The sequence below is a fragment of the Pediculus humanus genome, genomic scaffold (assembly GCF_000006295.1).
Source record: "Pediculus humanus corporis 1103172108266 genomic scaffold, whole genome shotgun sequence".
Lineage (NCBI taxonomy): Eukaryota > Metazoa > Arthropoda > Insecta > Psocodea > Pediculidae > Pediculus > Pediculus humanus.
Genome location: NW_002987835.1, coordinates 465,783 through 483,639, shown reverse-complemented (window position 1 = coordinate 483,639; position 17,857 = coordinate 465,783). Strand labels below are relative to the sequence as shown.

General features: G+C 28.3%; 3 protein-coding genes across 3 annotated transcripts; 1 reads left to right on the top strand and 2 right to left on the bottom strand.

Annotated features, from left to right (window-relative positions):
* Nucleotides 1–744: 744 nt before the first annotated feature.
* Phum_PHUM498610 (Bursicon precursor, putative) lies at nt 745–1,459 on the bottom strand (the record flags this gene model as incomplete). The annotated part of the gene is made up of 4 exons (XM_002430737.1): nt 745–879; nt 965–1,090; nt 1,160–1,341; nt 1,429–1,459. The coding sequence occupies 4 exons, from the start codon at nt 1,457–1,459 to the stop codon at nt 745–747; spliced, it is 474 nt and encodes a 157-aa protein (XP_002430782.1).
* A 646-nt stretch (nt 1,460–2,105) lies between these two features.
* Phum_PHUM498600 (Partner of bursicon precursor, putative) lies at nt 2,106–2,797 on the bottom strand (the record flags this gene model as incomplete). Its single annotated transcript, XM_002430736.1, has 4 exons — nt 2,106–2,237; nt 2,349–2,473; nt 2,566–2,686; nt 2,795–2,797. 4 exons carry the CDS (start codon nt 2,795–2,797, stop codon nt 2,106–2,108), a joined length of 381 nt encoding a protein of 126 aa, XP_002430781.1.
* An 8,742-nt stretch (nt 2,798–11,539) lies between these two features.
* Phum_PHUM498590 (uncharacterized protein) lies at nt 11,540–13,242 on the top strand (the record flags this gene model as incomplete). The annotated part of the gene is made up of 2 exons (XM_002430735.1): nt 11,540–12,865; nt 13,216–13,242. 2 exons carry the CDS (start codon nt 11,540–11,542, stop codon nt 13,240–13,242), a joined length of 1,353 nt encoding a protein of 450 aa, XP_002430780.1.
* Between the last annotated feature and the right edge of the window lie 4,615 nt (nt 13,243–17,857).

Genomic DNA, 17,857 nt, shown 5'->3' with positions numbered 1-17,857 from the left:
ATAAAAAGCTTCCAACAAAGAAAAAATGGCAGGAAGAAAAAGGGAGAAAGGGAGAGAAAGACAATAAGAGGATGATGCTGCTGCAAGAGGATCAGTTGTCGATTTTTAAAAGTGAAAAAAAAAAATTCAGTATGATAATAATAATAATAATAATAATAATAAATACAGGCAGTCATACGTGCGCGCGCAGGGAGACAACCGTCGTACATAAACTTATTTATATATATATATATAATTTACATATATATTTATTTTTAATTTATAATAAAAAAAAAAAAAATAAGAAATTTTTTTTTTTTTAGTCCGAATCCAATGAATGATTATTATTATTATTAATAATAATAATTGGATTAGTTTTCAAATATTTAGAAACTCGAATAACTAATAATAATAATGATAATGATGATGATAAGGATAAGAATAAGGATAAAATGACGAAAAAGGAAAAAATAATGGAAAAAAATAAAAAATTTATTTATTTATTTATTTAAAAATTGTTTTATCATCATTTATTAAATTTCAATCTATATTTTTATTCATTTATTATTATTATTATTATTATTATTTGTTAAACAGTGCTGTTAACTTTACAAAAACAAAAACAAAATGTTAGGAAAATTTTTTTTAAAGGAAAAAAGGGGGGGGAGGAAAAATTGTTGGAAATAATGATTATTAATATTATTATTATTATCGATGAGGAAAGAAAGATTGTTTAGGTTTTTATTATTATTATTATTATTATTATTATTCAAATTTTCTAAAATGATTATTTAAAGGACCTTCATCTGCATATCCTGCAATTTCCTGTGGTACTATAGCGCTCGGTTCGATTCCTGTGCATGGCCTGCACATGCATTCCAAAGGAGCTTTTGTCGTTACCTCAAAAAGAAAATAAAAAATTTATGATGAGAGAGAGAGAGAGAGAGAGAGAGAGAGAGGGAGAGAGAGGAAATGGATGGATTACCTTTCTGAATTTTCTTTCACCAGGTTTTGCTTTCGGACAAAATAAATTAACGGATGCTTCTCTTTCTCCACTTTCTTGACAACACATGCAAGATCTTTCCATTTGCCATATTTTACTACCCGATACCTTAATCAATAAAACATTATTATTATTATTATTACGACTAGTCGTTTGGAAAAAAGAACCATAACAAACCTGAAGATAACTGCTACATCTTCCGGTACATGCAAACGATGGTATAGGTTTTGGTACGCAACCCGGATATTGAAGAACGTGAATGACTGGAGTTACTTGACAATCATCGGTTGCAAGTGAAGATTGTATACCGTGATGACCGATAACGAAAATCAATGGAAACCAAATTGTTAATAAAATCACTGGAGAAAAATTTTAATAAATATAAAAATGGAATTTTCCAGAAAAAAAAAAAAAAAAGATTTTAACTTAATAATGATAATAATAACCCGTTTCGATATTTGTACGTTTGATGATCATTTCTTATCCTTTAAATAATTTTTAAAAAATTCGATGGAGAAGAATGAATGATTGATTGATTGAAAGTTTCGCGATAGACTGGAGAAGAAAAAAGAAAAGGAAAAAAGGAAAATTTTTTTCACTTGTTCGATTTACTCAGCGTGAAGCTTTTAGGTTAAACATGAAAAATGTATTTAAACGCTTTTCCTTTTGATTTAATATTTTCATTATCGAAATATTTATATAAAGAATGTTCTAGAATAATTTATTATCGACGGGGAAGGTTGTTTCCCCTCCCCTCCTTCCCCCCACCTTCTAACGGTTTTAATGCCGACGACAGCAGCTAAAAATTTTATGACGTCACCCCCCCCCGCACTTATTCCAGCATTTGATAAACCGTGAAAAATTACTTTAAAGTTGGAAAAACTTACCGGAAGTAATTATAACGTTTTTACTCTATGATCGAGAGAGTCTCTGGAATTTTCCAGGTTTTTCTTTTGTTTAAGGATAGGAAGGAAAATTTAAAATTAAAGTAAACATTTTTTTGTTTATATTTAAAAAATTTTTATTTTTTATTTTCTTTTAATACATAATAATAATAATAATAATAATTTAAAAAATGGCGGTAGTTCTCTTTCTCTCTCTCTCTCTCTCTTTCTCTCTCTGTTCAACATTTAGAACATTTACAATCGTTTGGTTCTTTCAATTTGATATCCATACTTTTTCTAGAATCTTCTGTTAACCTGATACCATCGGAATCGTAACAGTGCGTTAATGTTATTATTCTTTCTCGAAGGAACTTCTCTACAGCAGAAACATTCCTTTTGTTCCAGTACCCCCCCCCAATGAAAAAAGAATGAGTGATTAATAATAATAATGATAATCATAATGATAATGATGACGATGATACCTTTAAGAATCCCGTTGATGTGACGACACTCGGTTGTACCTGTGACGTACAGGCTCCTTCGCATTTATTAACGGATATTTCACCGCTGCAAGTTCTTTCCAATCTTCCAACATCGTCGAATTCCTCTTGAATTTAAAACAAAAGAAAAAAATGGTGGATGATTATGACGTCATTATACAAATTAAAATAATAATAATAATAATATTAATTAACTTACCTTTAATTATGTGTATGAACGAGGGTAAAGTTTCGCAAAATTCTTCTTTTTCACCCGAAATTTTATTTGTTAATTCAATTAATATTATAACGAAACTTAATACGAAACATGATTGAATGACCTGTTTAATTATTATTATTATTATTATTATTATTAAGGTTTTATGGTTGAAAATTATATATTACTCTCGGCGGTTTTTTTTTTTTTTTTTTTGGAAAAACTTACTTACCATGATTTTATTTATTTATTACGTGTTATCACTTTGTTTGACAAAAGGTCTTTGAACTAATAATATAAGACAAAAATTTAAAAAAATTTTCACTGGAAAAACTTTTCTCTCTCTCTCTCTCTCTTTCTCTCTCTTTTGCTATTTTTCAGTCTTGCGCTTTGTCGTTTTTTGGTCTTATCGTCTCATTTGTTTCTCTTTTTTTTTCTTTCTTTCTCTATCCATTTCTCTTCATCTACTTTCCTCTCTTTATCCACTTCCCTTCATCTGCTTTCCTCTCTCTATCCATTTCCCTTCATCTACTTTCCTCTCTCTATCTATTTCCCTTCATCTACTTTCCTCTCTCTATCCATTTCCCTTCATCTACTTTCCTCTTTCTCTCTCTCTCTCTTCATCTCCCTTCATTTTTCTATTTCTCTTTCCCTTCCTCTCTATTTCTCTTCTCTTACTTTTTCTGTCTTTCTCTCTTACTCTCTCTCTCTCTCTCTCTTCATAGAATATCATACATTCCTCTCTCTCTCTCTCTTTCTCTCTCACACTCTCTCTCCTCATCTACCTTCCTCTCTCACTCTTTTTCTCTTTCCCTTCCTCTTTCTCTCTCATTTTCTTCATCTCTCTTCATTTTCCTCTTTCCCCCTCTCTCTCACACTTTTTCCCTTTTCATCTCCCTTCATTTCTCTCTTGCTCTCTCTCACTCTCACTCTCTCTCCACCTTCCTTCTTCTTTTCTTCTTTCTCTTTCCCTTCCTTTTTCTCTCTCTCTCTCTCAGTCTTTCTATACATCGTTCCTGTTTGGTACCTGTAAAGTCATTAAAAAAAAAATATATATATATATATATATAGGTAACAATAATAACAACAATAATAATGATAATATGCTGTCGTCATAGTTTGACGTCAGAAAATTCAACATTCGAAGAAAAACTTTTTATTTATTTATTTATTTATTTATGACGAATTCGAACAAAACCACAAATTATTATTATTATTATTATTATTATTAATTAAAGAACAATAAAAAAAAAAAATTAATAATTTATAAAATTGAAAAAATTATTATTAAAAATAATAATAATAATAATAATATTTTAGACTCCCTCTCGGGTGCCCCCCAAACGTTTAACACGAAATATGATTTTATTACTGATGAGAAATTTTTTTTTTATTTTTTCTCTTCCCCCCCCCCGTTTCCGTGTTCGAAAACCTTTTGGAAACCTTTTTTTCCCGCCATTTTTTTTCCGTTTCTTTAAATTGATTTATTCAATTAGTGCGTTCACTTCCTCTATGGATCCTCATTTGAATAAAGAAAAAAATTCGATTTTAACGTTAATTAAATTTATTATTATTATTATCATCATTATTATCACGTTTGTTATCATTAAATTAAAAACGAATAAATTTAAAAAAAAAAAAAAAAAGAAAAAAAATTTCTACGATTTCAATTTAAAAAAAAAAAAAAAAAAAAAACGATTTGTCGTAGTGAGACTGAACGTACACCGTAAAAGTCATAAGCTAAATACGTATCGATCAGGTACACGAAAACTCATTGAAATTCGTTTTTTAACGTGTAATAAGAGAGCGTTAAGGAATCAGTTTGGTACGTCACGTCGTTGACTAAAAACACGTTTTTTTTTTTTTTTTTTACGTACGTACGTACGAATTCGTTTGTTCATATAAGTCCGACATACAAACAAACAAACACCAAATAAAAATTTCGTCACACGCGGTTTTAATAATAAAACAAAATTATTCTCGTCAACGGTTTTTTGTCGTCCTCTTTTGTTTGTCCGTTTGTTTGTTTGTTTGTTTTATATGGTGCGTTAAAATATTACGGAGTTTTTAATGATATTTTCCGTTATAAATTAACATTTTATAAACTGTCGTTAGTAGTGTGTTTGTTTTTATCAATCAATCGTTTGTACGCGAAGAAAAAAGTATAAAAAATTTTCTACCGACATCTTCGGATGTTTAACGACACTGATAATAATAATAATAATAATAATAATAATAATAATAATAATTTTCCCGTGAAATTTTACGTAAGAAAATTTGTCAAAACGGATTTCCTCAGGACAAATGTCATCACTCCTTATTGGGATAAGATGGCACCTTTATTTAAAGACTCATTTTCGGTAAGTTATCATTATTATTATCATCAACTTTTTTTCTCTAGAAAACAAACGAACAAACAAACAAACAAACGATCGATTTTTATTATTTTTTTGGGGGAGGGGTTTTCACTGTCGTACATTTTTAAAAATTTTTTTCCCCATATGAAAATCGCTTGTTTTATTATTTAAAGGTTTGTTTGTACGTAGGTTCGTTTGTTCGTTTGTTTGTTTGTTAAAAAATTTTAATTTATGACGTTTGTAGAAATTTATCACGGTTGTGTCATCACGTTTAATTTATTAAACATAAAATAATTTTTTTTTTTTTAAATTTAATTTAAAACTTTAAAATTAAATGATTGCAATAATAATAATAATAATAATAATAATAATAATAATTTTATTACGTGAGTGCGTGTGTGTGTTCGTACTCATTTTTTACGACATTAAAAATCACGTCGTGGCATTAGAGAACATGGATTTTAATTAATATTAATTAGTTATGTTATTTTTAGATTTTATCACGTTTTAAAACGGTTTTTTAAATGTGATAATGAATTTTGTCGGCGTTCTCTACCTATGAATGTTAATAGTTTTTTTTTCCGTTTAAAGAAAAAATTTAAATTTCCCTCCAAAAAAAAAGCGCCAACGCCATCACCACCACCACCATCCACCCTCCCCTCTAACGGATTTTTTTAAAACTAAAAAACAAAACAAAAATTTTTTTCCTCATACTTCGAAAAGGATTTTCACAAGGAGGTTTCATGTTTTAAACCTTTCAAGTTCGATCAGGGTAGGATTAAGGACAATTATATATTTTTCCCCCTCTCTACTACCACGTTTCTCGAATGTTCTTGTTTCTTTTCTTCGCTCTATGAAAATTCTTGGGAAAATAAAAATAAAAAAAAAAAAAAAAAACTTTTTCGACGCGACCCTCGAAAGTGAATAAATAATAATACGATTATTATTATTATTATTATTTTTGTCGCACTTGAATCATTCAATGACGATAATGATAATGATAATAATATTAAAAAAAACAATGCTTTGAAAAAACAAATAATAATAATAATAATATTTTTTTTGCAACCTTAAATTGTAGTCAAAACGAATATTTTCCATCAAGGTGTTTTAATTATTTATTATTATTATTATTATTATTATTATTAATAAATGAAATTTTCATTCGGACAAACATAGACAAAACATTGAAAAAAATGTTTATGAGTAGCCATTTTGTTTTCCCCTTCCCCTTCCCCTCCCCTCCGATCAACATATTAAATTTGAATTTAACTCGTGTGTGTGCACGTGGGCTAACACTTAATGTGTGTGGGAATCCCCTAAAAATTCCAGTTCAAACTTTTTTTTTTTGTTATTACGTCACAAATTTTATTCTAATCCGTTTGTAGTTGTTTGTCACCCGCATCTCGTTTGTTTATGTTGTTTGTTTACGTTAGTTTTAAATAATTGACCCAAAAACTATCGATCGAATCTAGGACATAATTAGTTTTTTTTAATTTCTCCATTTTCTTTTGAAAAAAAAAATGACAAAAACAATTTTTTTTGTTTATCGTCTGCTTGTTTGTGTTTTTCTCTACTATCGATAACAATTCACTCGTTACAAAAAAACAAAACAAAAAAAAATTCGTTTGATAATTGATAACAACAACGTCGGGAATGAGAGAGAGAGAGAGAGAGAGAGAGGAAAAAAAAATTCATTGATTTTGTACGATTGAGGGGTAGGGGGGCGCGACACAACGGAAAAGGAGAGAGAGAGAGAGGCCTAAATTATTTACTTTCACGTATAATAATAATAATAATTGAATGATTCGATATTAATTTAAAAAAACGTCCGTTATCCCCGAATGTTATCGGTTGTTTCGATTGTTTTGTTGTTGTTGTTGTTGTTGTGGTTGTCTCGAGAGAGAGAGAGAGAGAGAATCTCGTCAAATGATTACCGTTAAAATATTATCATTATGGATCCCGTGTTTCGTGGATTTAGGGATCCTTGAAAAAAAAAAAAAAAATTAAAATTCGTAACGTTTTTTTTTTTTTGTCTAATAAAATAAGTCATTGACATTTTACCCAAAAATAAAATAAATAAATAAATAAATTTATTAATGCGGACGTGAAATAATAATAATGATAATGATTTAATAATTATTATTTCACTTTTCGAAAATGTCGATTATTTCGAAATGGTTTTCTTAAAACGAGTTATATTTAATTCTCGTGCCACGTCTTTTTTTTTTTAAAAAAACTCCAAATAAATGTGGATAAACTAGTGAAATTCGGAAGCGTCGATTTCTTAATTATATTGCATTCATGTCTCGTGAAAATAATAATAATAATAATAATAATAATAATAATAATAATAAAAGTTTCTCTCTTTTACTATAATTTTTTTTCAATATTATAATTTTAAAAAAACTTTTGTCTTTTTTTTTTTATTAAAAATGGCGACAGAGAAATTTTTGAAAAAAAAAAAAAAAACTTTCTTCCGATTGTTGTTTGTCTGTTTGTTTGTTTGTTTTCGGAAAATCTTTCAATGTTAATTTTTTTAAATTTTTTCACAAGTTTTCTTTTTAGAATAATAAATTATGAGAATTTTATTAAAAATTATTATAACTCCGCCATATTTGATTTCATTCACTTTCGTTTGGTAAAAATTACAAAAAGGTATGAAACGAATCCCCTCCCCCTTCCCCTTCGTACCTTTCGTACCCCCCTTCCCTATCGATTTCTTATTTCTGAATCGAAAACATAAATAAACCTGGGAAGACGAGTAGTAATAATAATAATAATAATTCAAGGTAAATAATATTTATTTAAAAATACGAAGGGCGGACGTACGATTAGGAAACGTTGATTCGGCACACGCTTTTTTTTTTTTTTTGTTTATATTTTCTTATTCGATTCATTTGCTTTTTGCATCAGCCATAATGATGATAACAACAACAACAACAACAACAACAACAAACAAAACAATCGACTTAAATTTTTTTTTTTTTTTTTAATTAAAAACAAACGATTAAGATTTTTACAGAGTAAGAAAGATTCAGGTGTGGAAAATCATCATCGAATCGTATGCATATATATAACACGAACGAAACATAAATTATATTATTAATTATTATTGTTATCGTTAATTGGTATTCAGGTATTGTCGGTGGCGGCGGTGGTGGTGGTGTCACGTGGTGTCGATGTGCCGTTTTTCCTTTTCCCCCTACCCTCCCCTCGTACACACACAAACGCTACCTCAAGCACGCACAACAATCTCCTCACCTTCTGTCACCATATTTTTTTTATTCTTCTTTTATCCGTAATGAATGATAATTAGTCAATAATAATAATAACGATAATAATAATAATAATAATGATGATGATGATAATAATAATAATGATGATGATAATAATAATAATAATATATTCGATAGGATTTCCGTCCGGCTCATTTAAGTCTAAATATTTTTTTTGTATTCGAGGTCGATTTTTGAATACCCGTGAGAGGTCGCGACGACGTACTCGCGAGTACGACGACACTACCGTTAATAATAATAATAATAATAATAATAATAATAATAATAATAATAATAATAATAATAATAATGTTTTGTATAAATTTTCGCGTTCGATGATGATGATGATTCGTACGGAGTTCGATAAGATTTTATAAACAATTATCGAAAATTTTAAAATGACCGACCGAAGGTGAAGGGGGGGGGTGAAGAGGGAGGTAGGAGAAGAGGTTAGGTATCGTTGAAGGTACGACAGGTACGGTTAAAATGAAACGGGATGATATTCATTAATAACAATTTCTTTCGAAAGTTTGTGAATTAAAAAAATTTTTTTTTTTTTTTACGGTTTAATTACCGTAAGTTAAACATGCGTTAAAAGTGATGATGATGATGATGATGATGATGAGACGACGGCAACCGTGAATCAAAACAGCATCTCTATGAGAGAGAATCAATTGTAACGAGATGATTTTTTTTTTTTTTTAAACTGTGCGGGAGGCAAAATGGGCTAAATTAAAAAATTATTTTTTCTTTTTTTTTGGACGTAAGCCATTCATATTGAGATTAGTTAGTAGTTTGTATTCGTGTGACTGTCGTCGTCGTCGTCGTCGTCGCGTTATTATTATTATTTTCTTTTGCTGTTGTTCCTCCCGTTTTCCGATGCTGTTGTGATCGTTTAATTTTTTTAAGTGGTGCGTGTTTGTGTGTGACTTTATTATCATTATTAAAGAGTACCAAAAACCTTTGGTAAATTATAATAAAATCTTATTTTGTTTGGCGTTTCTAAGAGAGAGAGAGAGAGAGAGAGGGGGCATAAAAAAAACAATAATAATAATAATTAAAACGAATCGTAGTAATAGTAGTAGTATTAATAATAATAATAATTTTGATAGTTTACGATGAGTACCTCCCGACTGTCGCCGACCTGAAAAAAATTTTTTTTTTAAGGGAAAACGCGGTAGGGAAAAAATTTCCCTCAATTTTTAAAATTAAAACGCAAAAAAAATTTTTTTTTTTTTTTTGGCAAAAAGTGCAAATTTTAAATTTATTTTAATTTTTATTTTCTGACTCCAGGGGAGAGAGTGAGAGAGAGAGAGAGAGAGAGAGAGAGAGAGATAGAGAGAAAGAGAGAAAAAGAGAGAGAGAAGCGAAATATAAAAAAAAATTTTTTCTATCTTTTGCCTTCCGGTATAAATAAACCATCGATTTTATTTACGTCGTCGTCGTCGTTATCATCATCATCATCATTAATATTTAAATAATAATATTAATAATAATAATAATTAATTTGCTTGTTGATTTGTCGAAAAGGTGTAAACGCGAGAGAGAAAAAAATTACATTTTACGCAATTAATTAATAAATTATTTATTAATAATAATAATAATAACTTATTAATAGCCTACCTAACAACCTTATACCTGGCAAAAAATCAATTACGTTTTTTTTTTTTTTTTTTTTTTTATTTACTTAATATGATAATTACGATGATGATGATGATGATGATGATGATATTATGAAATTTTTATTTTTCTTGGTTGATTTTATTTAAAAAAAAAAAAAATTTATTATTTTTAGTAAAAGCGTACCTATACGATCATTGTACTTGGATAGGTACGATTCTGATCGTACCTGTCTAGTCTGAAACGAGAGATTTTTTTTTCTTTTGTCTTGAATGTAAAAATTAAACAATTAAGAGAAAAATAATTAAAAAAAAAATGAATGAAAGCAAAAGTTTTTTGATTTAATATCAGCAAAACTTTCTTCTAACAAAAACAACAACAACAACAATAGTAATAATAATAATAATAATAACAATAATAATAATAATAATAATAATAATAATAATAATAATAATAATATTCTCTCTCTTTCTCTCTCCCTCTCTCTCTTTCACTCTCTCGTCGTATTTTCTCTCCGAATTTTTTTTTTTTTTTTTGAAACAATTTAATATTATTTAATGATGATATTATCATCATCCTCATTATTATTATTATTATTATTATTTATATCAAAACTTGCACCTGTAGGTGATACGATCGTCTTTTTTTGCCTAACTAAATTTTGTACACGCCAACAACAACAACAACAACAAACAAAAAAATCTTTTATTAATCGTAGCCTACTTTTTAAACTTTCTTTTTTTTAAATTTTTTTTTTTACGCGGGCACCTTCATTTAAATAATAATAATAATAGTAATAATAAGATTGTATTAGAATTTAATAAAGGCAATCGTATTAGTTATAATAATAATAATAATAATAATAATAATAATAATAATAATAATAATAACGAAAATGATGATTGATGAATTTTCTATTACACAAAAAAAAAAAAAAGGCGGAAGAATATTAAAAAATAATAATAATAATAATAATTCGTTTTCTTATTGTTTTTTTTCGAGTACTAAATAATAATAATGACGTGGTAGTAGTAGTAGTAGTGGAAGAGATGCTTTCTCTGCCCACCATCATCATCATCATCATCTCGGGTATGAGGAAGAATAATTTATTGTTATTATTATTATTACTATCGTTACGTAATTTTCATTTGTTTTTTAAATCTCTTATTATAAATATTCAATTAAATTTGAAATCAATTTAAATTTCAATTATAGAAAAATTATACAAAGTTAGTTCCACGTCAAAAAAAAAAAAAAAACTATCAAAATTATTTTACGTCATTCATTAATGACACGTTTTCGATTCGATTTTTTTTTTCGAAAATTCTAGAATTTCATTTCGAAATTTTTTATTTTACAAAACACCAACAAAATGAGATTTTATGACGTTTTTTTTTTTTTTAATTTATAAATTTAATTATAGAATAAATTTAAATTTAAATTTAAATTTAAAAAATGTCTGAACAATCGAAAAAGTTAACGACGGAAACGGTAAATGATAAAAATGTCGAATCATCATTAAAACCTAATAAATCAACACTTCACGAAATAATAATTAAAAATAATAATAATAATAATAATAATAATAATAATAATAATAATAATAAACAAACGAATGATGGAATTGAAAACGTGGCTAAAGAAAATGAAGAAGAAGAGGAAAAAGGAAAAAAATTAGAAAAAAATGTATCGACTTTATATAAAATAATATCGAGTCAAAACATGTTAGTCAAAGAATTGGGGGGTGGGAGAAGAAAAAATGATGACGAAGGCATAGAGTATGAAAACGTTATGGAAAAATCAAAGGAAGATAAAGAAAAGGAAACGGCGGTGGCGGTGGCGGAAAACACGATTTATTTCAGCGACGGTGGTGGAAGGGGAGAAGGAGTAAAAGAAAATAAAAAAAAAAATATAGAAATAAAAAAATCAACGGTCGAAATAAAAATATCGTCATCGTCTTGTTGCGATTTGAGTAAAAAATCACAAACGAATTTATATATTCCGGAACATTATTCAACTCCCGAACCTCAGGGACCTACGAAAACCGTTAAAAAAGATGATTTAAATCTAAGCGATTTATGTAGCATAAGATTTTCCTTTCTCGATAGCAGCCCCCCCCCTACCGAAGACAAATCAAAAGAATATGTTTACGATACCATAGAGGAAACAAAAACGAACGTGGAAGAAACGCTCAATCGTGATTACGTAACCGTTTCCGATAGTTCGGAAAACGTTTATTCCTCACCGAGAACATCGTTAAATTCTCAAACTATTTCCGGTGAATTTCACACACCAACGGAATACGTTACGAGCGATCAAGAAGCCGGATGTTCACCTGATAAATCCGATGGCGATTCTGAACTTTTTTACGCCACTTCGGAAGTTTTAAATTTAAGACCTCCGACACCTTATAAAAAAAGAAAATCATCATCCGATTACGAAGATTTAGAATTGGAAGATGAAGAATTACCGGAAATCCCAATCGAATCCCCGGAAATAAACGATAATTTGGATGAATATGCTGACGTGGACGTGAACGATTATTGTCGACACCGTGAAGAAAATCCAAAAAAATTAAATTTAAATCCGAAAGATAAAAAAGCCATTGTTAAAGTTCGTTCGAAAATAAACAAAGCGTGGAAATCAATGAAAAATTGGATAAACGAAGATCGGGAAATTCGAGAATGTTCGAATAATAATGTGAATGTAAAAAAACCTCTCACCATTGACGTTATAAAAGTATTGAAAAAAAATGAAAAAGACGTGGATGAAGATGAAACGGACACGACGATGGGACGTCGTCGTAGCGAAAGTCCCGATTCCGATATAAATAATCAAAAATTTTCCTTTTCCAACGAAAATATAAAATTTATTGACGTTGAAAAAAGGGAAAATTCTGATTCTGGAACTTATATGGACATGACGAGATGTCAAATTCCAGAATGTTCCACTGATATTTTTCAAAGTTTGACAATTTTGAGAAAAAAATTTGACGGTTCGTCTTCCGGTACTACTCCATCATTGAAAAAATTCAGAATTTATCCAGAGGTAAGATACAAACTGTAAAATTTTATTTACTCTATGAAACGAAACGAAACTGACCGTTTTTGTTTTGTTTGTTTTGCGCCACGATTTCAATCAATTTTTTTTTCGAAAGGTGGCAAAATAATTATCGAGACAAACAAGGCAAAATTCTAAAAGTCGTTTGTTATTGTACGAGGGCAACAAAGTCGAGACCCCAATTTTATTATTATTATTATTATTATATAATCAAACCAACCGTGTGCATGTGTTTCGATTATGACTCATTATTATTTATTTTTTTTTTTTTTTTGTTTCTCAAAAATTTTGTAAGAATCTCGCTTTGACAACGTTATAATTTACGCAAGTGGTTTTAGACAGTGTCAGGTGATTTAAACCGCTGACACGACGTTTAGTCAAAAATTAATTTAAAATCTATTTTGTTGTTAATCGTCTTCGAATCCGTAAAACTATACATACATATTTACATTTCACGAATAATAATAATAATAATAATATGGTAAAAATCAGGTTTTTATTAAGGCGTGGCAAAAGAAAAACTGACCGACCGCGGCGGTTATGGCGGTGGGGGCGGGGGCGGCGGCGGAATACTTCATTGCCAAATACGCGTATACTCGATGTTATTTAATACGATCAAGATGTATTCGTTACGTAATTATTTCGACATTTATTTTACATGCGAACATCGTTCCTTCCCTACCTCCCCTCTCCCTTTCCCCTCCCTCGCCCCCGTTTAAATCCCGAAAAAAATTGGCGGGTAAAAAATTATTTGAAAAAAAAATCGATTTTTTTTTTTTTAAATAAAAGGCGGTGATCCCATCATAATTTTTTTTTTTTTTTTACGTCATCACCCGTTAATCGCGATAGAAAAACTTTTTTTTTTCAACTTTCTTTTTGCGACAATTGAGAAATTTTTCAAAACTACGTAAAATATTTGAATGTGAATACGTTAAGCGCCATTTTAAATATGACAAATAATGTAGGTATTAAGGTATGAATTCTGTCGAAATTCGCATTCGGGTTCACGTAAAGGGCTACACACCGTCATCATCATCATTTTCGTAATATATATATGTTTTGCGTGGGAAAGTTGTAGGCCGTTCTTGTTTTCCCTGTTTGTACGTGTCCGTGTCTGTTTGTTTGTTTGTCTGTTTGTATGAGTTTAAGTAATTTAAATAAAACGCGTTTTTAAATGTGGGTGTGCATACCTGAATTTTCAAGGTGACAGTTAAATTCACGTAAAATATCGAAAACGAATCGATCGATCGATCGATTCTTTTTTATTATTTAATTATCGGCAATTAAAATTAATTTCTTTTATTATCGGTGTCGTAATAAAAAAAAAACATTCGGATGTTTCCGTCTAAATTCGTTACTTTTCGTTAAAACGACAAACGAGTAACAACGAAAACTCATCGGCATATTATTTATTTTAAAATTTTTTTTTTTTTTTAATTCCACGTCGCGAATGAACTTTCTAGAATTTTTGAATGATTGATTGATTGATTGATTGATTTTTTTTTAAAACCGCGAATTTGGTCGAATTTCTCTCTCTTACTGTTTCGCTTTGATTAATCGTATTTTTTTTATTTATTTTAAATAAATAAATAAATAAAAATTCGAAGGTTACTTCCACGTCAAAAAAAAAAAAAAATCGTTTCGTTTCATTTGCTTTCACTTTGATTTAAACGGTAAAAAAAAAAAAAAAAAAAACAAACGATGTGCAATCAACGGAAATTATTATTTCCTGTTGGCAAAATGGCGACCTAACAACCGACCGACCGATAAGTTCGTTATTCGCGAAAAAAAAATTTTCTTTTGTCACGACTTCGGCCATATTGAAATAACAAACGGAATCGACGGTTATTACTACGGTGTTACCTTTCATTTTCCTATCGTGTAAATACAGGTGTCAGGTATATGATTATTCAAGACATCGTGTTACTTATTGATCCTTTTCATCGAAATAAAACAATAATAATAATAATAATAATAATAATAATAATAATAATAATAATAATAATAATAAATGAATAAGTATATGTTAAGATTAAACCGGAAACTCAAATTACATTTAATACCAAAAGATATTTGATGCTGATTTGTTTTTTTTGTTTACGACTTTCACCGGTTCGCCGATTTATTTATTTATATCGTAACGTAATAATAAATATCAATGACGTATTAGAAAAAAAAAAAAAAATCGTGGCAGCAGAATGTTTTAAAAAAAAATTTAGATGTTAAATTTTTGCTAGTGTAAAAACGTCGTACGTACGTCCGTCCGTCGTTGACCGAGAGTAGTAAATTGTTAAGTAACGACAAAATAATACCTGAATTTGTACCTGTTTTCTCGTGTTTTTCTATCCCCTATTGATATATATGTCTCTCTGTCTCTCTCTTTCTCATTTTTTATATCCGTTTATTAGAATTTAATGTCCCGACATTTTTATCAAATTTCCATTACGGGCATAATTTCATGCCTTTTTTTTTTTTTTGTTTCTAATAACGTAAACAATTATTATTTATTTACATTTTTATGATAACGTTATCAGTAGACAAAGGGTTTATCAAAAAGTTAAGTTTTTATATCATTTTAAATTGCCCTGGAAAATATGTGTAATGTGGGAATTTTTTTTTTAAACAAGTATCTATCTAATCCCACGTTACTTTTACTCGAAATTAAATAAATTCGAACCCCCATTTTTTTTTGTAACCTTTACCCTTATTATTTCGACAAAAAAATCAAACGTGGAAGAATTCGTGTTTTTTTTTTTTTTTTCGTGTAAGTAGAAAAAAAGTAAAAAGTTAATAAACTAACGGTTTTTGTTTTTTTTTTTGCATAACAATCGGATTCGTACAAAAAAAAAAAAAAAAAAAAAAAACGCGTTACGCGAGCTAATTATTATTATTATTATTACGAACGTCTTCTTTTTTTTTTTTTTATAGCCAACGAACTTTCGTCGACGATCAAATTTTTTTGCTTAATTAGTAAAAATGACTTCTTCCACGTTCGGTTAAAAATTAATTGATTTTATTATTATTATTATTATTATTATTATTATTATTATTATTATTTACACGTCATTTGATCCTAAAACTTTTTTAAACCGCAAAATATAACAAAAAAAAAAAAAAAAATTGTTTATTTTTTAAATTTTCGCTTCGTAAAGCATAAAATAATAATAATAATAATAAATGGTAAAATTACACAACGTCCGCCATTTTTTTTTAAAACAAATCAGCTAAAATAAATGATGATGATGATGATAATGATTGATTAATAATAATTTTTTTTTATCTGTATTTACGTGAGAATTCAACGAGACACGATTTTTTTTTTTTTTTCACATGTTCTTGTGCCACGTTCGTACGTATGTATTTTCTCATGGTTTATTGTTTATATTTTAATTTATTTAAAATCATACGAGATTTTATATCGATAATTATTATTATTATTATTATTATTATTAATTAATAAGATTTTTATCCGACGATGTCGACAATTGTCCCCGTTACGCGCGTGTGTGCGTGTACGTTTGTTCGCAAATTGTCTTTGTCGCCATTTTTTTTTTTTTTTTGCTATTACGAAATTATTTAAACCTTGAACCTTTATGGGGTCACACACGATCTCTGGCGGAAAATTATCGAAACAAAAAAAGTAAACAAAATGGGAAAACGTTCTCTCGAATCGGATAAACGACCAACGACAACAATACCAACTTTGGAAAAAAAAAACGATGATGATGATGATAATAATAATAATAATAATAATAATAATAATAATAATATTGATTTTGTTCTTTATAAAAAAATTACATAACGCGAAAGTAAGTAAGTAACGATAATAATAATAATAATAATAATAAAAATAAATATTTCCGATACGAAATTTTATTTACTGTCAAGGGTCATAATCAAAGTACCTGAACTCGAAAGGAAAGGTAGCGACTATCTCTCTCTCTCTCCCTCTTGTCTACGGCTAATTTTTTGACCTAATCGATAACCTTTTTTTTTAAGGTACAGCAAGAGGAAAAATTCGTAAAACGAACGTTGTGTCATTTAGAAAGTTATTTTTCGAATGATTAATAATAATTACCTTTTAACGTTTTTATAATAATAATTTTTCGTGGAAATAGATGGAAAAAAATGATCGAACAATCATTTTTCTATGAAAACAAACAAACAAACAAACAAACAAAGTTTTTGTTTTCTTTTAAATTCTCACGTCTTTGTTATGTTCGCGATGAAGGACGAATTTTCATCATTGTTTTATCATCGATTGATTAAATTAAAAAAAAAAAAAAAAAACTTTTGCGAATCGTTTGTTATAAATACTGATAAAATGGTATACGGATACCTTGACGACCTTAATTAATAATAATAATAATAATAATTGACTGGATATTTAAAAAAAAAATTTTTTTTTTTTGGAACTACTGGAGAAATTGTAAGTTAAAAACCTTTCGATCGAATCGATTTTAAAAACATAATGATAATAAATATTCGATTGTTGTTGTTATCATGTACACCTGATACCTAGTATTATTATTATTATTATTATTATTGGCACGTTTTTCGTCTCAGCAAGATGAATCGTTTTTTTTTTTTTTTTTTTTTTCTCTTCCACAAACAAGTTGTGGGCTCAACTTTCCCTTTCGCCGAGATCAACGTACTTCCATGCAATGTTAATTAACGTAATTTAAATTTATGGAGAAAAAAAAAAAAAAAAACTTTCTCTCGTCTCTTATTTCGCCTTTTGTTATTATTATTATTATTATTATTTTCGTCGCTCCAGACGATTTTTTTTTTTGGATAAAAAAAAAACACGATTGCCCTTGTTCGACCTTTCGTACATACACCTGTTGTGCGAGGTGTATGTACGAGGTATCGATTTCCGATGACGTTTTCGAATCATCGAATTTTTTTTTTTTTAATCCGCGGAAACTTTGACATTTAATATTATTATTATCATTATTATTATTATTATTATTATTATTA